At 39.7% G+C, this 26,624-nt stretch overlaps 1 protein-coding gene across 1 annotated transcript; it reads right to left on the minus strand.

Moving 5' to 3' along the window:
- Window positions 1–347: 347 nt before the first annotated feature.
- On the minus strand, window positions 348–25,769 carry LOC110054706 (cilia- and flagella-associated protein 43-like). The gene is made up of 32 exons (XM_089287350.1): window positions 25,657–25,769; window positions 23,260–23,516; window positions 22,515–22,611; window positions 20,848–21,015; window positions 20,294–20,451; window positions 19,582–19,809; window positions 18,985–19,097; window positions 18,295–18,426; window positions 17,015–17,125; window positions 16,335–16,415; window positions 15,659–15,807; window positions 15,238–15,341; window positions 14,466–14,621; window positions 13,627–13,805; window positions 12,761–12,910; window positions 12,157–12,298; window positions 11,385–11,635; window positions 11,099–11,302; window positions 10,052–10,328; window positions 9,291–9,472; window positions 7,956–8,232; window positions 7,281–7,630; window positions 6,308–6,591; window positions 5,669–5,900; window positions 5,000–5,112; window positions 3,826–3,892; window positions 3,433–3,525; window positions 3,014–3,087; window positions 2,783–2,873; window positions 2,375–2,455; window positions 1,634–1,787; window positions 348–792 (listed from the first exon to the last, which is right to left on the minus strand). Exons 1-32 carry the CDS (start codon window positions 25,683–25,685, stop codon window positions 623–625), a joined length of 5,154 nt encoding a protein of 1,717 aa, XP_089143476.1. The 5' UTR covers window positions 25,686–25,769; the 3' UTR covers window positions 348–622.
- Window positions 25,770–26,624: the final 855 nt, after the last annotated feature.

Below are 26,624 nucleotides of genomic sequence, written 5' to 3' on the forward strand. Positions count from 1 at the left end.
CTTCACATTTAAGTAGTATGGAGGAAAAAAAAAACCCTCGATGAATTAAAAACTGTAACTCAAACTATCTTTTGGAAGGAAAACATTTAAGAAACGCATGTGGACGGACCATTTTCAAATTGTAACACAGTGAGAGACGCCGCATGTCGAAAATTGTAACGGCAACATTGCGCTGTACAGATGCCTACTTCTCTAATCAAAGCCAGGTTTTCATTGAGGGTAGGGAGGGTGCAGAAATATCACATGCATGTTAGGACGTAAAGCAAGAATGCATAATTTGATTCAGTCAATGAGTCCGACATTAGCACCTGTTGCAAAACAAACAAGTAATAACGGTAAACAACATATAAAACACTTTTAAGTTTACTTCAGCTTTGGCAGTATTATGCACATCTTCCATCAGGAAACAAGAGTTGTTTACAATCAGAATTAAAACTTAAAATGCCACCAATCACCTTTGTGGCATGAATTTTAGTTGGAAAGTACCTGTCAACAGATATCACTCAGAATATGAACAATTAAATGCTTTGATAAAACGACGAGAGTTCGTGTTAATTCGACACTACACGTTCACTGCAGACCTTGGGTTTTGCTTTGCCTTATTTACAGTTCAATCGAATTTTTAATGTTCAATTTGCACAAGAGCAGGGAAGGTACGCATGCGTAGTCGTTCAACTTCTGCCCGCAGCACTGCCACCTCCTGCGCCTGCGCTTTGGCGAGGTCTACCAACTTGCGCCGTGCTACAATGTCCTGCAGGCGTCGCTCGGCTCCAGTGTCACTCCGACCAGCAGCTGTGCAAGGCAACAATGGAAATGATGACTTATTAGGCATGTCTCACAATGAGCCTGTTCCCATGCCAGTGGCGGATCCAGACCTTGAGCTAAGGGGGTGGGGGTTGGGGGTTGGGGGGGGGGGGGGGTTAGGGGGGAGGCGGTGGGGGTTGGGGGGGTTAGGGGGGAGGCGGTGGGGGTTGGGGGGGTTAGGGGGGAGGCGGTGGGGGTTGGGGGGGTTAGGGGGGAGGCGGTGGGGGTTGGGGGGTTAGGGGGGAGGCGGTTTTGATTGCTTGATCCCCTAGATCCGCCACTGCGTGCATCAATGCATGCAAATATATTTGAATTATAAGTCGAATTATTCTCGCACTTTGATTGGTTCATACCTACTATACGATCAATTGAAGACGTATAGATGACGTCATTAACATTTTTCTTTATTATATTATTGAAATAGAATGCATGTTGCCATGCGTCTAATCAGTAATTGATTTCAGACGGGCACAAGATTATCGCATTAACAAATTCTCTTAAGTTAACGATATGAAAGCACAAACAAGCTGTACACTGTCTTAAGATATTGCAGCGACATAAAATACATCCACGCAACATTTGCAGTAAGGAGCTGATACTCTTAAGAAATTTTAAATAGTTCCTTCTACAGTCTACTGAGTTTACTGTGAAGATCACGGGCTTGTCTTCGCAGAGGTGGGGGGAGGGGGATGGTGGTGGTGGATATAATCGAAAGACTCGGCGTGCAAGACTTGTTCGGGCTATTGATGAATTCACTGAAGGCAGGAGATATAGCAAAACATCATAGGAACCAAAGAGGTTGACTACAACAAAGAAACATTACACGTACCATTTGCTTCATTCACGTTCCTTCGCTCAGCGACCGACAGGGCAAGTTCTTCTAAATCAGCATCAAGCTGTTCATTTTCTTTTTCTTTGCGTCGAATCAATCTCTTGATATTCTTTATAGCTTCCTTGCGGTCGTTTACATTACGATGATGCATCTAGACGATAAGGAAGAGAAATAACCCAGGTAAGATAAATAGGTAACACACCGTCAAAAAGACGTGATCGGATTAACTTAAATGAAATTTCTAATCCCTGTTTTCTAAAAGTCTTAGGATTATTTTTAATTTTAATTTAATTTATTTTTTAATTTATTACGATTTAATGGTCAGTGATAACACAAAAACTAGATAAAATACTATACAATTAAAAAAAAAAAGAAAAAATGCCACAAGGATGGTCAGCAAAAGAGACCATGCGAGGCAGGCACCCTGATAAAATAAAAGCATCTAAAACAGCTAAATCAAACATTTCTTGAAGTTAAGTAGTCCCTTACTCCCTTTTTAAAACCAGAAATACTTGAAGCCTGACGAACTGACAATGGCAACACATTCTACATGCCAACAAGCCTTTTAAAAAAGCTATACTTAAAGTTCATAGTGATTTTCCTCCACATGCTGTATAGACCGACCGTTCACTTGTGGTTCTGTAATTCCACTGTGTTCCATTTCGTATATAACCCATACGTAACCATAGTTTCGTTCATTAATACAATGACATCAGCTCTACTGATAAAGCCGCTGACCTTTTCTTGTAACGTAAGAGTTTTCTCTAGAGTCTCAATCTCCTGCTGTTGCCTGGCTTGTTGATCTCCTTCAGAGAGAAACTGGGGCGAAACACACAAACAAACCAAACATCACTTGAACACTTATACTACAAAGCAGTCTTGTCTATGTCAGGGGATCGGAGCTAACTATTTGGAAAAATTCAGTCCAGAAAATAAGGATACAAACTCTTAACCATCTTAAATGTACAATTTCAAAAACATCAGTAAATTATTGCTGTCGACAAATCCTCGGAAAACACCCGAAGAGTTTCCGATGCTGATTACGCAGTCATGAACAACACGACTACACGACAGCACCACAATTTGACTTACTAACAAAGATTATACGATACTGCTGCTGAGCAATCTAGCCGTATTTAATCTAACCTGTTGCAGCTCCTTAGTGACTCTCAGTAACTGAATGTCACGAATCTTGGCCTGGAGGTCTTCTGACTGCATGTCCATCTTTTTATGTTCCCTGCAAATAACAACAATACTCTGATGGTTATCGTCCTTGAATGCCTACATCACTTCCCTCTCATGGGTCAGTAATGTTTAGTGCAAGATTATATTATTACACGGGATAAAAATAAGCTGGAATAAGAATGTTATACTTACCATTCCAATCGATGAATTCCTTTCCTGAACTCTTTACTGTCTTCCATGGTGGCAATCTTTCCTTTCCCGAGGGTCTATAGGATAGTGAGCATACATCAAGGACAAGTTTAGATCTCAGCCGAGAGAATCACACATTTCTGTAAAGAGACTTTTCCCTTGTCGAGAGGTGGAGAGGCGAACAAAAGACGCTTCATGTAATATAGCATGATCAATCAGTGTAGTCAACAAGTCACCTTTGGAAAATTTGGGTAGTGGACTGAATAGAGCTATTGTACAACGGGTGCGGTTTTTGTCCGTGATATTCACATACCGAATCACTGAGAGTAGCTGGAGTATGGAATTCATGGCCTAAGCCCTGTGCTGCTTTATTTAAGAAATAGTTTCGCTGAAAAGCGACTGCAGTAAGAAGGTGTCCTTACCGTGATTTGAGCGTTAAGATCCTCCACAACTGAGCGGTGAATCAAAGCACTGTCTGTATAGTCAGTGATGAAAGGGCCTGGGGAGACCTCCACCTAAAATACAACCAAACTATGGTTAGATGTTCACTGAAGGAAAACACTAACAGGAGCTCAGTCACAGCATTCTAAGTTATTTTGGCCACTCGCAAAATTATTTTTAAATTGAAGAAAACCTGAAAATAGTAATTAACTGAGATGGAAAAACATCAAAGAGATAATAATAAACATAAAGGAACGAGGATGGTTAAGGGTGGAGAGGATTAACACGGATTACAAACGACCAACTTGAAAAATTTAGGCTAAACTTTTCAAGATGCCCAAACGGTGACGTAACTCATCGAAAAAAAAACCAACCTGTCCTTGTTTGAGCAACAGCTGTACTTCCAAGTTGATATGAAACTTCATTTTCTCATCTCGCAACCTAAACAAAAGAATAGTAAGCTCTCAGTAACTGGAAATGGCCAACGCGAAAATGGATTAGCTGACTCGTTCACGTTAACAAGTAATGTAGTACTGAACTAGTTGAAGAGTCTCCAAAAGTCATTTGTCCAATCAAAAAGAAGCTCGACGCTTTCCGAAGGCTATCACGTCGCCAAGACGAAATGACGACAGCTCATTTTAGTTACCAGTCTCTCTGAGGCTCGGGGCAAACGCCGTACTTCACATGAGCCGAACCTAATGACAGTTTGGGTTGACTCAAATAATTAATAGAACGCCTGTTTGAGTCAAACGTCGAACTTAATTCAGTCGAACCGAATTGCTGCACGACCCTACACCAAACAAATAACAAAAGCGGTCTTGTTGGTCAGTGGTTTTTCAACGTAAAGTGAAAATGGCGCCCTTAGACCTTTTATCATGCGTTTGGTTCGACTCATGTGAAGATCGGCGTTTGACCCAAAGTCGGTCTTCAGGCGTTATTCACGGCTGGCCAGGCGAGAAGAACGCCTCAGCCGCTCCAAATAAAATCGGTCGAGCTTAATTGGGTCAAACGCTGAACTTCACGTGAGCCTAATTGGGTTCGGCTCATGTGAAGTACGGCGTTTAACCTGGGCCTGACAGAAAACAATCGATTCAATTGAGGGCGCGAATAACACGGGTAAAAGATTGACAAGTGGAGGAGCGAGAGGATGTCTGCAATGAAAACAGAGCTTCTCATAAGGTAGACATTCCAAGCGACAATAGCAACAACCGGAGGCATCCCGTTCTCGAAGACAAACAAAATTCCCTGACTTTTCATTTACCACAACCTAATATTCAGTTATCGTGATTATGACTGAAGCATAATTCCTTCAGCTCGTCAGTTTGTAAGACCTGTATTTCTGCCCAGCATTCCACAAGTGAAACGAGCATTTAACACCTTAATTTTTGAAAAATAACATTGGTTTAAAACTATATCAGAAGGTGAAGAGAACTGAACATCAAATTCCTTGGAGCCTTGAATCTTGCATCGATTCTTAGGGACGGGAATCTGAACTAAAAGTTAGCTGTGTTCCCTTGATATTGACAGGTAACGATGGCAGCTGTTTACCTCTGTAGTTCCTGCAGAGTGTGTTCCAGCTCTCCGTTGACTTTTTCATCCTCTTCTGTTCTTCTTTGCATAAACGAATTCATTTCAGCTAAAATCAACGCCTTAGCTTTAACCTTTACAAGAAAAAAAAGAGAAACCACTATCACTCTGAAAAACTTTACATCTTTTTTGCCACACTCCCCAAAACAGCTCTTGAGATGCACAAACGTGCCTGGATCCTTGGCTCTGCTGATTAGCGCGATGCCAAGATATTGATTTGCTTGGAATATTCAGCGTTCTTTCACGATTTTTTATAGGCTTGTCACGCAAGAAGGAGGAAAAGATCGCGTGACCGGAGCAAACACTCTGTGATTAGGAGTGTCTACGGGTAATTTAGACTGGGGACGCCAGCGGACCAACGGCGCCAGCGGACCGAACGCAGCGAGGTTCGTACAAATACGACCGAGGGCCAATATTCCCCAGCACGGCTCGAGCAAACTAAGTTAGTAAGTAGTTAATTATATGGGACTCGGACCATGCTTTCGAAAACGAAAAACTGAACGGCTTATGGCCTTTTCCAAATCCCAAACAAGAAAGAACCAATCAGAACGCTGGGATTTACCTCAAGACTACCTTGTCACATAATAAAAGTAGCATAAGATGAAAACGTAATTAAATAAACAAAAGTACTTGTTGCTCGCTCTCGACTTTCTGTCTCCTAGCTTGCACCAGTCTTTGCCAGACAGCAGACTCTACCCCCTCAGGCATGTGCTGTTCATCATCTAATTCGTCCATTGCTCGCTCCAGGCTCCTCATAGCGACTGAATTAGTGCGCGAGGAGGAAGGCCTGGGACCAAATGGGCTTCCACTCTCTGGAAGTTCCCCGTGTGATTCTGTGGCAGCCTTGAGTTGTTTCTGTCCTCTGAGGAAAAACGAAAGACACAACTAGTTAATAACATGACAATCACATGATTCGCTGAAAAAGAGTTGTAGCAACTTTATCCGGTCAAATACTTAGAATTATTACATTCGCTAGCTCCGCTGGCGAGAAAGATGAAGCAAATTCTACGCTGTGATTGGCTACTCGAGCAGATATCTTGGCTTGCTTGCTGTGTCGCGAAGAAAAAGTGGTGATCTTTATGCTGTATAGTAAATCCTTTATTAAACACACAGAAAAGGAGCGAGGTTAAGATCAAGCCATGTAACCGAGACAAGCTTGCTCAATAACCAATATATATTGGACTCGGATTGCCTTAGTTTGATTGTTAGCCTTCTCGGCTATGTTAGTGCTCAATGACAGAGCAATCGGACACAGACTGTCCTTCTCACCTTGGCCTCCGTTTGAACAGTTTATATAACTGTTCCACTGTGTGCACATCCTGGTCTGCAAACTCCTTCTTGAACGCTTTATCCAGCGCCTTGTCTTCAGCTAACACGATCTCGTAGGAGTCACGGAAGTGATCCACCTCACGCTTGGCTTCAGCCAGGGCACCTGCTGTCAGTGTCTTCTTTTCTCTCGTCTCGTTCATCCGCCGGGTGAGCTCTGCCTCCTGATGCTCCAGCTCTGCTTCAGTCAACACTGACACCATCAAACGAAGGATCTTGAGATCCTCCTGTACAAACGAAAAACAGATCAGTATCGAACTTCTCCACTCAATACCAATACAAAATAATGGATGTTTGTTAACAGACTAAGAATTCATCAGCATAATAAGCCATCAAACTCCCCGCCCTCCTCAACCAATATTGAACGAATTGTACGATGAAAAAGGGGAATTTAAACGCTTTGAAGTGGAACGTGTAGGACAATTTCGAGAACAGCCCAAAGAGTAAACCAATCACATAATAGAGCCAGCTTTTTAGAGCACAGAAAAAATAGAACGAACATTGTCACTTTCTCGCGCATTAGCTCGTCATGTTAAGAACACCTTACGTTAGTTAGCTGAATTTCTTGTGAAAAATATTTCTTGAACAGGGGTTGTAAATTAACAAGGTGCTTACAGTCAACGCCCCAAAGTAACGTAACCTCTCAAGGGTTGACGAAAAAGAAATGGTAGTTATCACGGAAGATACTGTTTGAATCAGTCAATGATTGTATCATATTGATCTGATCTGATCACGTTTAACGTTGGTGTAATAAGTTATGAAACGATGAACTGCGAAATAATGGTTTACTAAGATAGAAAAACGTAAAGAAGGTAACAACAAGCCCCCGCCGAAGAAAGGCACGGCTACAGTTTCCTAGATGTAGAAACCGTGATGCAGCTCTTTTAGCCCCGCAACAGGACTTGGCAAAACAAACCTGGTAAATAACCATTTCAGTCTTGACTTTCCTCTGAAACAGCTGGCTCAGTTTCTCGTCAAATGAGGCGGTGGCATCAGTGATTCCACTCTGGAGTTTCTTGAGCTCAGTCTCCAGTGACTTGCGGTACTTCTCTCGGTCCTCCTGTAGCTGTTGCTTTTTCTTCTCGAAGTCCTTGGCGGCCTTCTGCTCCTCCTCGCTCCATTCCTCTAGCGGCTTGTTTGTTATGAACTCGGGTGGTACCAGATCCTTCTTGAGCTCATCTTCAGGGTTGGCTTCCAGCCTTCCCTGCATCATCATCATCAACGCCCGCTCCCGTGCGTTGTCACCTTTCTCTGCCAGGCGCCGCTCTAGAAAGAAGAAAAAAAATTGAGGATAACGTTTGTATTATTGTATGTGATTGGTTAAAAATCTTGCTGCAAGCTCTCCTCTTAGCCAATCATAAGAACTAAATTTCCCGCCTCGCCACCTTCGCTTGTCACCGGCTGCAGCTTTGTCTTAAGATCTCATTTGTTCTATACACCATTTGCAGCGTATAGATTTGCTGCGAGATTTCTATTCTACTGATGTTAAAAAAAGTCGATAAAACAATAAGGCACCCTTAAATCTATAATTTCCGTTCAATATACTTTTTCTTTTGAAATCCAAGCTGTTTTCTCGTTGTTTGTTACAAACCTTCTTCAATCTTGGCCTGTTCGTCAAGTCTTAGCTTGTCTTCAGGACTGATGTACTTGTCAAATGGTACTTCATCATTCTTCACCTCTAAAAGCAGTTCAGGTTTCTCATCTACGCTCATGTCAGGTTCAAACACGTTCTCGTCGATCTCCAGGTCGCCTAGAATCTTTCTTATCCTGTCGTTCTTTTCCTTGACTCTTTTAATTTCGGCTTCTTTCTGTTTGAAGACTTCGTCAAACTCCTTGTTAAAAGCCACCTTGATTCTATGAATGGCGTCCTAATGTGGAGATTGCAGAGACAGTGCTTTAGTCAATAAGTTTGTAACAAACTGCTTCAGACATTTTTTGTCGCTGGACTTGGGTTGGTAGAACATATTACCAGTAAAAGATCAAGGCAAAAAAAAAGGTGAAAAAGAAAACGATAATGAAAAGAGCGAACAATAGACTGTTTTCGATTAGGATATTTTATAACAGACCAATTTCGATATATTAAAATTCAGCCTAACACAATAGACCCCAGAACGTGGCTCTGGGGAATAAAACCCACAAACTCCGTAGTTATTCCCTAGAGCCTCGTACTGGGGTCAATTGTTTTAGGTTGAATTTTAATATATCGAAATTGGTCTATTGGCAGCGAGGCCTTGAGGACAAAAACAAAGGAAATTGAATGAGATGGATGGATAGATAGTTGGTGCCAATTTCCTCCCTTGCAGCCAGAGGCTGAATTGCGGAGGAACCAGAGAAGTGAGATCGGACATCAGCATATGAAGGCGCACTTTGCAGCCACTTCAGTCCATGTATGATCTCACCTTACCCACCCCAGACCAATGACCGGCACAAGTCAGATAGACCATGACACCGGGTTCTACGTCCCCTACTCTTTTCGAACAGTGTCATGCGTTCTTTAACGTCCCACAAGAACCAGATCAGTGAACACAATATGAGCATGTTTATTCCTTTCTTTTGTTTTTGCCTCTAGACCTCGCTATCAAGCATATTTTGTTAAGTGAAGGTAGCCCACTGAACGATATTTTCTAGGAAACATTCGTTGTATTACTCCATTAAAGGTGAAAGCAAAACAGCTTCCAATTTGAGGGCCTCGCAAAACACCAATGCATTTGATGATACGAGAGCCTGCCGTTTTGTAGACTTTGTAGTTTTCAAGGAGACGACCTTTACTACAGAGTCCATTTATTCAACTAACCTCCTGAAATGTCACACACCCAAGTTATGAAGCTAATTTACATTATTCACACACACATTCACACGCTCGTTCCACACGCATGCATTCACACGCTCGTTCCACAGAATTTATTTATTGATAACCCTAACTCACCTGCAACAGAACAATCTGATTGAGTTTCTGCTGGACCGTGTGGAGCTGGAACTGACTCTGAAAAAGCTCATTCCCACCGCCGTACGCGGGGCCACGACTCCCGGATGTAGCAGGGTTATCCCCCGTCTTCTCTTCTTCATCCTCAGCCAGGGCATCCTCGTCCTCAAACTCGTGACGTTCATCTGATTTAAGAACAGAAATGAGTAACAAACATGAAAGAAACTGAAGTTACTGGATTCCTTTCTTTCATTTTTCTAACAAAAGGTCAAAGTCTTTCAAGGACCAATACTGTAAGTCCAAAATCTGTGATGTTATGAAAGAAAACAATAGTGAAAACAACATATTTCAAAGCCGTTCAAGCAACAAATTCATTTTCCATAGACGCTTGAGACCTTGAGTTTAAGTTGCGCACCACCTCTGACACGAACACGCTTTCTTGTGGGAGAATACAATGTGAAGCTACTCGAGTTCTTTTATGAATACTTGTCCAAACAACCAATGATCATCTGACTTCAAATTTGAAAATTGCATGCATACTAGTTTTATTGTTAGCTTTTTCCTTGGTAATAACAAAGTTGCAAGATCACTTAAACCTGGATCACACTTGTGAGATAAACATAACACTGGCGAAATACGCCTAGGCGCAAGCACAAGAAAAAGGAACATGTTTCTTTCTCTGTGCTTATGCTTGAGCTTATTTCATTGCTGTTATACTTATCTCACAAATGTGAACCAGGCTTTAACAGCGTTCTTGATCTTACCAACAAGAGGTGTGTTCCTGGCTGAAGTCGGACCAGACACTACATCTTTCCTAGCCTCACACTCGGCCTGTTCAATCTTCCTCTGGTTACTGATATATTGAATCTCGTCCAGTTCAGCTTTGGTTCTCTCCTTCATCGGGTAGTTGGACACTGACAAAGGAAGATGAAAGGCATTGACTGACCGTCCCTTGACAGCCATGGCGTCCCAGCATTCTTTCTTGATCATGTCTCGTAAGTACTGGTTGGCAAGATTAGCCAGGCCTATGTCCTCACGGACCTGTTATTACACAATATTAAAACCAGTGATAAATTTTTAGTATATGCCCTCAATAACAGTATCCAAATTAATACGGGTTATTGACCAAGCGTGAGGTCAAGATAGCTGGATCTTGGTAAAGTTCTTTTTTTTTTGCGTGTTTATAGACCGAGATGGAGTCGAGGTCCATAAACTCGCAAAAAATGAACGAGGCCAAATATCCAGCCATCTTGACCCAACAAGCTTGGTCAATAGAGGATTTATTATGGCTATTTTTTTTGTGGGACACAGCGGGTAATTCCGAGCAGGCAAGATAACTGCATCTTGCCCGCTCGGGTAGCCAATCACGGCGCAGGATTCGGTTCATCTTGCCCGCTCACGGAGATAGCCATATAATAATTTGTAGTGTTGGCGCCTTTCATTAGAATTTATCGGGCATCGACAAGCGATCTGAATATTGCAAATATCTGTGATAAAAACTAGCCATGCAGCAAAGAAACGTCCTTGCTGTGCTAACCCAAAAGAGCGGTTTATCAGATTTCTAACCAAATTCATGTAACCCGAGCTAAGCGCAGGAAAATGCATTACACCAAAACGTGATTGGTTTTGGTTTTACATCTCATTGGGGGAATAGGTGGTACTAGTTTCTAAACGAATCACAGCGTCGCAAAAGTAAAACCAAAGCAATTACGAATTACTTTCGACACTCAATCGAAAACCGCTCTACTCGCAATTTAACTGATTAGCTCTGCGTTTTATTTAGTTTTAGTTACAAATCCTTCATATCAAACCTGTTTAATTTTCTCTTCTCCTTCCAAAACCAGTTTCTGCCGCTGATCCACATCTAAGTTGTACTCGTGTCTGTCGAGTCTCTCTATTTCCGGTGCTTGTTGGTTGTCGTTCATCATCTGTAGCACAGTATGACGTAATTCTTGTATCTCCTGACGTAACTTCCGCTTTATTTCAGCGAACTTTTTCGCCTCTTCACGCTGGGTCTGAAAAAGAATAGAACGTTCAAATGACTCTGTATAAAAAAGAAACCCTTCGTAAATTCCAAGCTTTCCGTGTTCTCCGTACCTCACTAACAGCCTTCTCAAGCCAAGTAGCATCCTCCGAGGGGGTTGGGGTAGGGGTGGTGTAAATACCGTCCTTTACCACCTTCTGTTGTTTCTCGCTCGCTTCAGTATTCGCCTTCTCAACTGGCGAGAGAGGTCTAGGCACGTAGTCTCCTCGCTGAGCCGCCAGATTGTCCTCATCTTTTCGTATGGTGGTCAGCAGTGAGGCTCGCGCACGCGCAGCATCGATAGCCGCGGCGGCCTTGCCTTTACCTAACAACAAACAGTGCGTCTGTCAGCGAGAGAAACACGGACGTTTCCAGCGTTAGCTCTTCTCACTTTGTTCTGAAAAAAGGCTGACGCTCCAAAAGTCAGCTTCACTAACTGCTTTATCAGCTTCCAGTTGCCCGCCAACGCAGCTCAACAGCTTCTTTAGAAACTAATATGTTTGCTCTATCAGCAACAGGCTTGTTTGTTCCGTTACCGACCAAAACTGTTTACCTCAGTTCATGCAACCCTTTCCTTTCCTACAGTACGTAACGTTAGACGTCGCAAAGTCGCTACTATCAGAAACTTTAAACGTGATCTCAGTTATTTGTGTCCAAGAGAAAGAAAGTAACACAACAGTGTCCCAAGTTCGTCTTTGTGTCTTCAAAACTGTACGGGACCTCCTAAAATGTAATCCATGGGCCTCTTTGCCATCTTTAGCCAAATGTGGAGTCAGTTTCACCACTACTGAAGGGTTTCCTATAATGCAGGTCTTGTTTTTTTATAAGCTAGTAATGGTGAATTACCTGTTGATGTGAAGTTCCACACCCAGCAGGCCAGCACTCCATCAGCCCCTGTACTGAGTAGTCGCTGTGAGTCACCAGTGAAACACAAGTGAGTTGCTCCACCTCGCTTGTAATGATGCGCTGAGATACGCAATGTACGGTCCTGCAACACAAAATATGTATGGGTTGCTGACCAAACTGGCTTGGTCAAGATGGCTGGATATTGGCCAAGTTCCTTTTTGTTAATGGACCGAGACGGAGTTGAGGTCCATAAACACGCAAGAAAGAACGAGGCCATTATCCAACCAAATTGGCCGAAGAAGCTTGGTCAATAGAACATTTACTATACGGAAAAAGAGCAATGTTTTCTTGCAGGATACCGCGGGTAGTCCCGAGCGGGCAAGACAGCGCCATCTTGCCCGCTCAGGTGGCCAATCACAGAGCAGGATTCAGTTCATCTTGCCCGCTCACGGAGCTAGCCATATAATAGAGGTAAATATTGCTCCTTCGCACTCGTCAATATCGTTCATTTTCAATGCAGTCGCAATTCTTAGGTTTAACACCAAAGTCCAAAATAGATCTCTCAGATAATGTCAGTAAAATGTGGAATACAAACAAATCTTACCAATGCACCAACAGCTCTGAGTAGAAGTTTTCCATCAGGTGAACAGCTGGCGAGCCACCTTAAATGCGGAGACAAGGTAACCAGCCCACCATGCAGCTCATGACCAGGGTATGAACCAGATGGCTGCAGTTTGGAATCCGGTGGAACACCCTGGAGAAAAACAGTCACCATTTTATTATTACCAGAACACAGATAATCAGTATATGCAAGCCACTGCCATGGAGGCTTAAAGAATAAGCAGTTAATGATTGGCCTCAAGGGAACGGTGAGCTTTGTTTCCTCGAGACCATCAAGGGTCGAGGTTTGGTTGTACCTCCCAACTCAATAATAGAACAAACGGCGAAAATATCGTTTGCTTGACGCCGGCTGGTACACAAATTTGTCGTGGTTTCAAGGTGCACGACCGCATCAGGTGCAGTCGAGAGTTCAAGTTGTTGTTTCCCTAGGGAGTTAGCGAGTTTTGTTCGCCCTAAGGAGTTAGTGAGTTTTGACCCATGTACGTGACAAGTTCTCCTCCAATCGATGTATAACAAGCAATTTAATTTCCTTACTTAACACAGCTGTAGTCACCGTCTATGACATAACAAGTTTATTCCATGACATGGTGCACACGACCAAGCAAAAGACTGAAAAGCCATTGCTTGTTCTGCCACGTCTCAAGTTTCCCTCAGATGTCTACTTTTAGCCAATCACAGTTTTCAAGAATTTTTCAAGGAACCTGTTGAGAGTCACGGAATTTTCCAAGACTCTGAAAACTCGAATACAAGGAGCAGAACTATGGGTTGACAACTGAGCGATGAAAGGCAGACAAGTATTGTTACAAACAGAAAGAAGAAAGCCTTGACGTTTTCAATCCTGTGTGCTACCTTGTCTTCTCCTGTAAGTGTTAGTTTGACCATTTCCTTTCTGGCATGTGCCACTGTTAAAGCTGTTTGTGGACTTGTTAGCACTAGACTGTAACATGGAGATGCCAAGTCATGAATGCACTTCTTCACCACTTCATCTCTGTACAGAAGATTCCTGTTCAAAAACGCTTCCTTGGCTCCTGTTCAGGAAAAGAAACCACAATTCTGCGTCATTTTTCTGATGTACAAATTAAATTATTTTCTAATGAGAGGAAACCTTAAAACAGTAGCTTTCTTAAGTAGAAAAATACCGAAAGAATTAAGACGAATGGGTATGACCGAAATTTTACACTTACAATTGGTTCATAAGGTAAACTAAGTCTTCTTCGGTGGACAATGGAAAATATATGCATTAAAAACATGAAAATTTAACACCTTGTAACTTTGAATACAGTTGTTTTGTTTGGTTTGTTTCATTTCATATGATGTTAGAATCAGCTCTTGCTCACATTATAAATTAAAATGTGAATATCTCAGGCCCGGTACAGCATTTGAACGAAGACAGTCAAAGCTTGAGTCTCATCTACTCGTATTACCTATGCATAGCTGCTATAGTAAACCAAGTAAAATGTAAAAATGTAAATCTTATTTATAGTGGTCATGCACTAAGCTATACAAGCACTACGCTTAGCTAGTTTACGGGCATGCCACTGAAACAAAGGAAACAAATATTTCAAATAAACGTAACATAGTTAAAAATCCCAAGTGGCAGGAGGCAGACCAGTTGGCTATTTACAAAGCGTGACCGAGGATTTGAACTCCGGACTGCCAACAAGTACTTGTCTAGTAATTTAGCTCACCATTCAAAATGTCTGTGGTGACTTCAAATTCTAGTAGTTTTGTTGCAAATGGTTTGTTATGACTTGTACGGTATGCCACTGCAATCTTCCAAGGTCCCTGGCCATCTTTTTCACGAGCATTTAGAGTAGCTATTGAGCACACTGTGCCTTTCAGATCTTCATCAACAAGAAAACAAAGTTATGTTACTGGTTATGCATTTGTGAACTTGTAAGGAAGTTTAAAGATTTCATGAAAAAGCCAGCCCATCAGATTGCCAGACAAAAAGAATTTCTTAGAAACAGGAAAAATAGCATCTACACTGTTCCACTTTTCAGACTGGTATCTGAGCAACATAACTACGTTACTCGAAGTGCATGCCTACAACACTTAAATCCCGGTTTCTCCAGAATAAATATAAGGAAATTTTGTCCCACTGTTATTGGATGTTACTATTGGAATGACCTTCCTTTATCTATACATAACTTAGCGACTAGAAAACGTTTTAAAAAAGCACTCTTCCAGTATTATTTTGCTCAGTATTAATTAATTTATACCTCTTCCTCTCCTATGTTAAGTTAACTTTTTTACCCTAATTATTATTGTCAATTAAACAAGGGCATCTAATTAGCTTGCTATATTTTTGCCCTTTTCCATTTCTCCTCTTACTTGTCTACTTTATATTTATCTTTGTAATGTTAGAATGGAATAAATAAATAAAATGAAAAATGAAAATGAACAGAGAATCACCATGATAGAAAAACAACAAGCAAACAACAATTGAGTCATTTGTACCTAAATGTCCAAGAACTTTGAAATTGTTGCTGACTCTTGCATCGCACACAAACACATGGCCATCATTGGAGCCTGTCACATACATCTGACCACTCCAGTCATAGCTGTGAAGATACAAATATTGAGAAAAAACGACATGAAGCTGACCAAAGTGTATAATATTATCAGCCTAAAAATTTAGGTTTAAGACACAATAAATGGAAATGAAACCTCTGGAATGCCTGACCTCAATAATTCAAAATTGGTTGGACTTAAACAAAGAGGTCACATAAACAAAAACATGCAACGTAATAATTTAGGACTTTTGAGAAAATTGAAGTCCAGATGATGAAGAAGTCTGAAAAATACAGCTTCAGATTGCAAAAACATATAATTACCACAATTTTTTTTACGATAACCAGGCAGTCACACACACACATACCTTAGCTGTAGAACAGGCCCATGGTGAAGATGACTCCTGTAAATAAGCCGTGGCTTCTCAACATCAGTCATCTCTACAAAGTACACATGGCCAGTCATGCAACCAACTGCCACTGTGCTAGAGGACGGACTGCACTGCATACATGACGCCTATGCATGAAAACAAGAGACAGTGGCATGAAACTTACATACATCATAGCACTGAGACAATTAAAAGCACTGTCTCTGAGCATTTTATGAAAATACAAAAACATTCTGAAGACTTGGGGACATAAAATAATGCTTATTCTTCTTTCCAGGCTTACCCAATACATTTCTTGTTACCAACACATTCAACAAACAAATTGCATAATTTGGGCAAAATACACCAACTGCTGGCATTTCCTATTGCTGGTCATTTCACAGGTTCTCATCACCAACATATACATGTACTATTTTATATCAATATCACTATGAGAACTTTGATACTGATCAAACTATTGAATGATTCTCTGATGGCATATCAGAAGTAAGTCACCACTTAAATTGATCCATGATGCAAAGAAGTACAGAGTTCACACAGAGGAAGGATAAAAATGGTTATAAAAGCAAGTTGTCCAATGATACATGCAATGTAAATTACTGCAACAGTAAATATTCTAAAACAAGGGTTACCTAAGATTAATTTATACATGTACCTGACAATCCAAGTTGATTTTGCTGACAAGGTTGCTAGTTTGTATGTCCCATACCTGTAAGAGACCATCTGCTTTACAGCTCTGAAAAACAGGAAAGGTAACACAAGTTTCCAAAAAGACCTGCACATTTTCTCATAATGCATGAAGACAAGAACCCCTTGCCCTGCCCTGCCCTGTCTGCTAACACTTTCAGCACTGTAACAAGTTTATAGCCCTGAATGTATTAATGAATAGCCGGGAACCTCAAAGCCTTGGGGGGGGGGGGGGGGGGAGGGGTTTGTGTTTTGCCATATTGTATAGGGGGTAAAATATCATATGGCTTGGTACCATTTCAGGGAGGGGGGCATATCGCACATGACCCAATGCAAGCATTTTCCTAGGACTTTCTGGGGTATCTTAAGTATGTAAGCTGGCAAAAAATAATAAGACAGCAGCTAACTTTGTTTTCAAATTGGTACTTCTTACATACAAAAATGTGGGCAATTTACAAATGAATTTCCACCATACCCTCAAAACACCATCCTGCGGGGTTTTAGGAGTGTTACAACTTTTTGATTCATGACCATCTGGTCACTTATATGTGGGAGTTCCCTCCCGGTATCATAATAAAGATGATATCATTAACAACATCACACAGATTTTCTAAGTTCTATTATTAAGAAAAAATTTTCCTTTCTTACCACACAGTACTGAGTTCCTGCCGTTAGACAATCAACACCAACAAACTCAGCATTATGAACATCAAACAAATCTGTCACAGATCCTTCAGAATCATACAGATGAACAGACCCCTGAAGAATAAATTATAATAATTTAAATAATTATTACTGCATCCCCTTTCATGTGTTGACCTGAAAGTCATAAGGTACAACCACTCAACTTGTTCAATAATTGATCTTATTATATGGAGAAGAGTGTTTTACTGGGAACTAAACCACTTGTAGATTCCATACGCCACTTCATCCGGCCCCCGAGTGGCGTATTTTCCGTATGTCACCTTTGTGAGTGTGGTATCATTCAATGACTTCACGATTCCTGCCTTTTGCTTTTGTTGAATTGGTTTCTCCATATAATAAAAAGACCATTACACGTTGGCTCGAGGATATGAATTTTATGTTCGAGTGGCAAGAACAATATCTCACTCGTGAGATATAATGTTCTTGCCACTCGAACATAAAATTCATATCTTCTCGCCACCGTGTAATATCCTCTATATATTTAACTCTGGCTACACATGTGCATACATTCAAGAAACACATACATGCCCTCTTGTCTTAACTTACCTGATGCAAACATGAAAGAGAGCTGTTTTGTTCAGTTCACAAACTCCAAACCCTCTGTCATATTTGCATCAGGCTATTGGGTTATTGGCCTCAAATCATGAGTTCAAGATGGCTGGATATCGGCCAACTTGTTTTTGCCTGATTTTGTCTATTTTCTTCAGCTATGCCAACTCTTCCAGGTTATCCAGGAGTCATTTGAATATGATGCTGAATCTTCTGGTCTCCTATATACAGGTCACGGAATCTCCCAAATACAAAGAATAGTGCTCATCAACATACACATTTTCATCGTATTTTGGCCAGTTTTGGGACATTTTGCAGGATATGTGGGTCTTGTGAGTCATTTACCGGGTTGAATTAGACAGACGTTACAGTAATTATGTACTATGTTTGTCGGGGTTGAGTAGAGGCCAAATCCACAAGCTCGCAATATGTTTGACTTTTTTCAGGTTGGCATCTCTGTTTCTTGCGGGGAACATCAGGCATGATCAGGTTATCCTTAGGGAGCAAGATAGCCTCATATCTTGCCCCCTAGGGTAGCCCATCATAGAGCAGGTTTTGGTTTATCTCATGTCCACCCATGTAGCCAGCCATAAAACAAACTGAGAGTATCTGTTTCCATGTTTTGCAATTCATCTTGGTTACATTGTATTTTTGTATCTATGCACTCCCTATACCTTAGAGCTGCCAAGAGCCATTGTACGATAGTTTGGTGACCAGTTAAGACTAGTCACAGAACAACCAATGTCAATCTGTTCCAGGACTCTAGGTTCAGGGCTTGATATGTCCAAGCACTGTAATACTCCATTCTATGAGTGAACAAATCTACATTAAATTCAAAACCAAATCCTAGTTAAAGGTCTTGGAACAGCATTGTGTTGAAACTAAGGGTGATGTCTTACTGGAAAATAAATCCTACAGGCATCTAGAAAAATGAATAATAATTATTATATCTTTTACTCCAAAGTCAAGTGGTATCTACAAAATAGATATTTTTTTCAGAATTGTTTTGCTACTATGTTTTAAGCATAAAACATTTTAATATCACAAAGTTACAACTTAGTTCTAGTGAATAACCCCACTTAACACTCCCTTTGAGAATTCTCCTGATCATCATTGTCACATTCTTCTAATCTTCTTTAAAGCAAATGTTATGGCTTTAGTAAATACAAGGGGCAGATCTAGGTGGAGGGTGCAGGGGGTGCGCACCCCCCCTCCCCCTGAGATGAAGCCTTCTTCTTCATATTTGCTCTTAAAATTTGGTTACCTCACCAGTCAGTTACTCCATTCCTTAGTGGTGCACCCCCTCCTAAGAAAAATCCTGGATCCGCCCCTGAAAGAGAACTTGTAGTCTGATCATGACAAACCTGGCCAGCTACATAAAGTCCTTTCTTGTGCAAGGCTAGACAATCTGCTGAGCCCTGTCCTACATGAGCTGCATCTGTTCCCTTGGGCTTTTCTTCATTATCGGGTACTTCACCTGACAAGAATAAAATAATCATTTTAGTATGACTTCTGCAGTCAGTAAATGGCAAACTTTGCATACCAAGTTCTCCTAATAGGATGAAGTCATTAATCCATCTTGAATTTTAAGCTTAGCTTAGCCAAATCTCAGGTCTCAAAAACTCACACGCGCTGAAATCAATTTTGGGTTGTAAAGTAAACAGGTCTTGTGGGTCTCAATAAATCAATATGTACATTGATTATTTTGTAGTTAACAGACTTCACTTTTCTTGTATATAAACATTTTATGGGGCAGATTTTATGTACTCCTGAATAGAACACATTCTCCTACACTAGATACTGAAGTGGAAAGTACAAAATGCAGACTGCAGACTTCAGTCTGCATTTTATGCGGATTAGATACTCAAGGAGTGTACAAAAAAAATTATAATAATTATTAGTTCCACAAAAAGTAGACACTTTTCAGGGAGAAATAGACAAAAAACAATATTTAATATTACTTTGCTCTTCTTCAGTTTCCACGATAGATTCCATAGTTGTCTTCCGCAACAGGGATAATGTATCTGTTCTGTCCCGTCGTGATTCCTGAGCACTTGGGTTCAATACAATGGTAACTCGATTAGTTTCAGTGTCAACACAGATGACCTGGCCATCTTTACAGCCACAGTACAATTTACTGTCCGCTGTCCAGCAGTGGCTTATTGGCTGACACCTCTCCTTCTTCTCGCCTGCAACAGAACAGAGTAAGAATGCACATAATTTTTTAATCACCTCAAAGGATTTTGATGTGACAGGATAGTTCTAATCCACGATGATGATCTGAAACTATTTGTTAATTAATTATCTTTTGTATATATATGATGATTATTATAAGTATAAAACTACTAGTGTTCTGAATCACAAAATTCTGTTCTCTTATTGGCTACAGTGCTCACCATCTATTCTGCTGTAGACAATGAGTAGCCTAGCAGTGTGCTGTTGTTAATAAAACTGAGGCCACTTCTTTTGTGTTTTCAAAGTGTCTACAGGTGAAAAGGATTTAGATGAAGCTAAGAATGACTGGTAGATTTATACAGTGTACTAAAACAATTTGAATACGAGCTTGAGATTTCTATGCATGATAGTTGATGAGGGTGCAGCCCAAGTCAACTAACAACACATGATAGAAATCTTGAGCTCATAATCTAATTGTTAAATACTTAATATACCAACCTGGCTCATAATCCTTGGCAGTCTCTCCAATTAATCCAGCAATAGCTGCTTTAGTTATTCTATATCCTTCAGGATAGCTCATACGACTAACAGATGGCCCCAAATCTTCAAATTCATCGTCTTCTGGACTGCCATCAGCTGGAGGAAGCCTTAATGAACTAAAAACACATTTTGATGTCTCATATTAAAAACATTGAGTGAACATGCAAGTCAGTGTGCAGTACATGCTAATACTTTGCATGAAAATAATGCCTCGTTCCATTTAGATTTACATGTACTATCAGCAACATAATTTTTAGCAATGGGCTTTTCCAGAAACCAATCCATTATGTATGGGTTTTTGGTTTGAATCTACACTTCCTTGAAATTTCAAATGGTCTTCCAGATGGTGGAATCACAGTACCTCAGTATTTGCAGCTCGAGCAAAATTAATTAAAATTATGGATCCCTGATTAAACCTGATTAAACCTGATTAAAAACCCTGCAGAAACAAACCAAAAGGCTATATATAGCTAGATAACAAGCAAGGTAAAATGACTTGAAAATATAGAAACCTTGAGACTAGTGAGTATTTAGTGTTCAGCTGGCCAATATTCCACAATGTCAGGATGTCACTTGACACAGTACATAATTGTCGCCAGTTTGTTGGATTGAATGACAGTCCAGAACACACACGCCTTCCCACATCAACAGAGCAAAGTTTCACTTTGTCAAACCAGTTCCTAAAATAATTGAATGTTCAGAACCATGGTCATTTAGTATTGCTCAATAAATATTTTATAGCTTGATTAACCTCTTGAATATTACTATTATTAGCATAATTATATTGTTTGACATGAAATGGTGCAAATCATGTGAAGTCATAGTTTGTATCTGGCAAAAATATTGAAGACTGGAGAAATAAACCTTAAAGTACTGGAAAGGTCAGTAACAATTAAGTATTGACAAATTACAAAAGCAAGATCATATATGAAATCTACATTGACTTGTACAAGTGGTCATGATATATAATACATGTAATATTATTAATGGGCATCTAATTGGTTTCAGTATGTAGGTTAAACAAATAACAGACTAATGCTGTGTTTTCACAAGAGAGGTTTACTACGGTTACTGTTTACTGAGGTTTCATAGCTAAACCGCAGTTATTAGAGAAGCTGTTTACACAAAACTAATTAACTAAAGTAGGCCGCATACAATGGACGGTTTGAGGTTTTCTCGGAAAGCAAGTGCTACAATGTTGCTCAGAAACTATTGGAAAATTATAAAATTTGACTTTACCCCAATGCTGAACGCAGATCATTGTCAAATTGCTTGTGGTGATGTCGAGCCAAACTCTCCTTAAATGTAAAGCTTTGTAGATGAATAGTGGAAAGAAAATTTTGATATCTTGCTGAGCCTCTTCCGCCAAAAAACCTGAAACGGCATCTGCCAAGGAGCCCGGGCCACGTAAACATTTACCAGTACTTCTTCTTATTCCAGACCACTTTAAATTCTAACATTTGCTTTTCTTCTCCATAGACCTCATCAATTATGATTTTTTTTTCTCTATTTGTGGTAGGTCTTCTTCTAGTTGCACCTGCCTGTAAACTGCTACTAAGCTACTGAGCTTCTAACAGAAAGGAAATGCTTTCGGCACTTGACGATGAAGGGGAAAGAGCAGTCCAAGATTTCTTTGCCTAAACCTGAGTTTATTTAGCTTTTTTTGTCTGTTGACTTGAAACCTACTTACATTAGGAGGAATCTTTGTCTATTTTTCTCTTCTTTACGCGCTGCACGCATGAACACTTGCTGCCAAGATATCGCAACAACGTCTGCTTTTCAGCTGGCTTTTCCTCAGTGACTACTACGACAGTTACTGAGCTAAACCATGCCTGATGAGGCATCAACTGTTGACAAACCTAGGTTGGCTTACTTTTGATTTTGCCGCCATTTACCGAGGTTTGCTGCTGTGTTTACACAATTAAAAATTTTACTTCAGTAAAGTTAAAACAAAACCAAGGTAAACATCTCTCATGAAAACACGAGCTAAGTGTACATTAATTCTTCAAATTTAACATAAACTTAAATTTTTTTGTGATGATGTTCATGTTATTAGGGTTCCATTGTACCATGATAACTAACAAAAATGATTATGCACACATGTAACAAAATGCTTGGTATTTACAGGACCTGTGAAACATAGAGTCAGACAAAATCATAGCCTTAGTTTAGAGCTTACCAGACAGTAAGCCGAAAGTCTGGAAGACCTGAATGTGTTGCCAGGATGGTACTGTTGTTTGCAAAAGCAATACAGGAATAACTTAACCTTGCATCACCTGAAGGATTTAACAGCATAAATTATTACGACTTAGATGATGCAGTGGCTAACAATACAATTAAATCAATTATTTTAAGGAGGGGAGGAAATAAAAATTTAAACTTAATTGTTTGCTTGTACTTGGAATCTTCTTCTAGTTCTCACACGTTCATGTCTGAGCCAGAACTATGCACAAAAATTCAATGAAGCCATGATATAGCAATTCAAAAATATTCAATATTATGAATATAATCCCCCTCCCAGTCTTCCAGTCTTCCCCTCTCCCCTATGGAAAAATAAGCCAGAAAGTAGAACATCACAAACTGAACCAAGGTGCAACATACCCCTTGTGCTCACCTAAAAATGCTCCCAAAATTTAAATAATACATCATAAAATTTCACAATCGCCAACTACATACTCAAAGAAAATTCTTCCCACCAGAACTGAGTGGTAGTGGTCCAAAACAAGTCACTATTTTCTAGAATAATTTAAATTTAAATTTGAGCACTCCATAAATGTCTTGGATGTTATCCTGAGTAATTTCAAAAACATGGAGAAAAATTGACCAATTAGCTGGCACCTAGCTAGGGCATATCGTCCATGAAACTCACTTCTTCCTAAAAAGTTAATTAACAACTCTGCAAAGTGAAAAGAAATTTCTCTCACCTTCCAGAATTGCACGAGGTCTTGAGAAGTCGGGAAATACATATACAAACAGCCTGGGGCTGACTTTCAACTCAGCAAAAGCCACATTACTATACAAAGGATTCACAGCAAAGGCTCCAATCCCTTCTCCAGGACTGGACAGAACAGACTCCCTTTTATCTTTGGTATTTACAAACTTTACAGTGTTCCCACACACAAAGCAGATTGTATCTCTGTTAACAAATACGGCTGGGGAACCATTGTATCCCTGAGCCCACCTAGTCAGAAAAATCATAAAAAGATTGCATTTAAAAGTTTAAGAAACGAGTTGTTTTCAGGACTATTGAATAATTTGTAGATCATACATACATGTATATACTAGAGGCCAGTATATTGATGGGTACACATGTACCTTCTACCAGTATTACATGTACAATATTTAAAGTGCCTATGAAGTAAAAAATAATTGCTGCTGATTTAAAAGGCTTTTCAAAGTAAAGAAGAATGGCGTTTTCCTTTTTGGAATATCTTTTTTTGTTTTAGAGATATTCCCGTTTTTGTATTATAAGTGATGACGTCATAGGTTGTTCCACTAAAACAGTTCAACACTCAATCAAGAATATCTCTAGAAATATTAAAGCAGTGTTCTTTAAACTTGGCACCAGAAATGTACATCACAAAAGAAACAAAATGACACCCATCATGTCATCGCCATGACAACAGTTATGCCGCTGGTCCTGTTTTAATTAAAACTAACATTACCAGATTTTATCTGAAACAAGGATCATCCACTCCCAACAATCTAATGGGGAGAGTTAAGACAATATGGGAATCATGTGTGCTCCGAGCAAGACCCTCTGTCCCTTTTCGAAAGGTTGCAAATTGGCGTATTTGGTTTTTCACAGAAAGAGACTGGAGCCAAAAGGGTTGCCATGGCAACAACACAGAAGGTGTCATTCTGCTTCTTTTGCGATGCACATTTGTGGTGCCAAGTTTGAAGAACACTGCTCCAATATTTCTAGAGATATTCTTGATTCATTGTTTTACTGTTCAAATAGGACCACCTATGATGTCATCACTTTCCTCATTTGCATAATACAAAAACGTAAATATCTCTAGAACGACAAAAGATATTAAAAAAAGGGAAACGCCATTCTTCTTTACTCTGAAAAGCCTTTCAAATAATCAGCAATTATTTTTTACTTCATAGGCACTTTAATTCAATCAGAGTCAATTTTATTGACTCGTATCCTGTCTAATTGGGAAAGCTCTTAAAAGTTCAACAAAGTAAAACAGTAAGTTATTTTAACTTTGCTTCTAGAAAAATTTATGATGAAAAGTTTAATTTATATACCCAGCAGTGTAAGTACATTTATAAGAAAACAACAGTAAGTTAAGAGTATACAGCCAATATTTCTTGTATTTGGTAAATGGAATCTACAAGAACATCATATGGAAATCAAAAAAGTTAAATTAATATTGTCTGTTCTTCAAGAATGTTGGTGCTCATACATGTATCTTTAACTTGTAAGATTTTACAATGTTGAAGCAACATTAGAACTACACAAGTGTCTACTCCCTGGTACATTTCACATTCTTTTGTTATTCCTGATAAATTATAATTTGGTTCACAAATATGTCAACCCCAATCTTGATTTGATGTCACAACCTGACTAGCCTCAGGCCCTCACCTCATGCGATTTATGACCAACCAGAAGTGTACTTTTCTGTTCTCAGACAGCAAAAATGCGGTGAAAAAAAACCCATCTAATTTCATTTTTGGATATCCATATCATGATCTCATTTGAAGACTGGTGAGGTCTAAATACATTTAATATTTATGAACCAAAAAATAAACTCTATAATCACTGAATGAAGATATGGGGTCTCTGAACATCATATGTACTGTATTGAATTGTCAAAATACAAAGTAAGCTCTTTTCTTTGTTAGTAGGGGGCTTATGTACACGCATGTCTTTCGTCGAGGGCCAAATTTTAAATACATGAGACCTGTCAGTTGTGGGGGCTTACTTTGGGGGCATGAATAGCTTATTATAAGAATTTCAATCACACAAACTGATATAAGACCAAATGCAAGTACTAGTAGTACAAGTCAATAGTTTAGCTTACATGTGTATTATAAGCTAATTCTTTGATTTGATAATAACATCCATATCTAAATTTATGACGTTCTGTACTTTCTGTTAGCTTTCACATTCCACTGACTAGGTGCATGTTTCTTCGACTGCAGCAAACAACAATTTTAACGTCGTATTAAGCTTACATTTTTATAATGACATTTCCCAAAATTATCTCTGTAACAATTTATCACTTTGAAGAATATTTTTAGCTTTCATGAGTGTTTTACATGTATTACACTTCCCCATGAACTAAGCAAAATATGTACAATTTTCTTACCCGAGTTCAAGGGTTCCAAACTGATCCATTTTCCAGCTCAAAACATGCAAACATCGATGAGAAACCCCTCACTCTTCTCCGCCATTTCTATTTCTCGACGTTGCTATGGACGCAACTCCGCTGACCAAAGATATCATTCCAACTTCGCACCTCGTTCCAGTCTTCTCCGTGCAACTCTCACTTGTTTTTCGCGGGAAAAGTGGTCTCTTTCTCTGCTGTACATGTAATTTGGGCAAAGAGACCGTGAAAACGAAAGTTAGGAAAATCGTGTAAACTGACATCAACAAACGAACGAACGAACGAGTGGTAAAAAGGGAGGGAGGGAGGGAGGAAGGAAGCGTGGGTTATTTGACCAACGAATAAATATTTATTATATAAAAACCAATGAAATGCCAAAGTGAGCTTTCGCGCGAAAAATTGATATCTTCACTGGCCCGTGAAAATAACATGTTATCTTCAGATGTGAAAAGATCACCGTTGCTTTGGTTGAAATATTCTTCAACACTCGAAGACAAATTTCGTTTCTCCGCGCGGCCATGTAATATCCTCTATGTCTTTTTATTTAAAACTGAACATTAAATAATCAAAAGAGCAATAGACCTTATCACGGTTTTCGACGCCATCTTGACGGGTAGGCAAAGCGCTCAGAAATTACAGTGTTTGTATGGGAATCCGATAGCAAATAACGTTTTCCAAAATTGAATTTTACACAATTTGTGAATCAAACCGTTACAATACTAGGCAGAAGATTGTATTCACCAAGTTTGAAGGATGTAGCTTGGTTAGTAGACGCTCAGTTAACTTTTCAAAATTTCCATACATTTGTCTGTAATTTTTTTCCCGTGAACCGCGTCTAGACGTCTGTCTAATCTGTCAAATTTATTGTATCAAGCTCTACAAATATGGTAAGCGTACATAATTTTTGGGGGGCATTCTTATTTTTATTTCATTGTAGTTTTCTATATCTT

This window comes from Orbicella faveolata, unplaced genomic scaffold (genome assembly GCF_042242905.1).
Source record: "Orbicella faveolata isolate gen_17 unplaced genomic scaffold, um_ofav_v1 contig_1, whole genome shotgun sequence".
Classification (NCBI taxonomy): Eukaryota; Metazoa; Cnidaria; class Anthozoa; order Scleractinia; family Merulinidae; genus Orbicella; species Orbicella faveolata.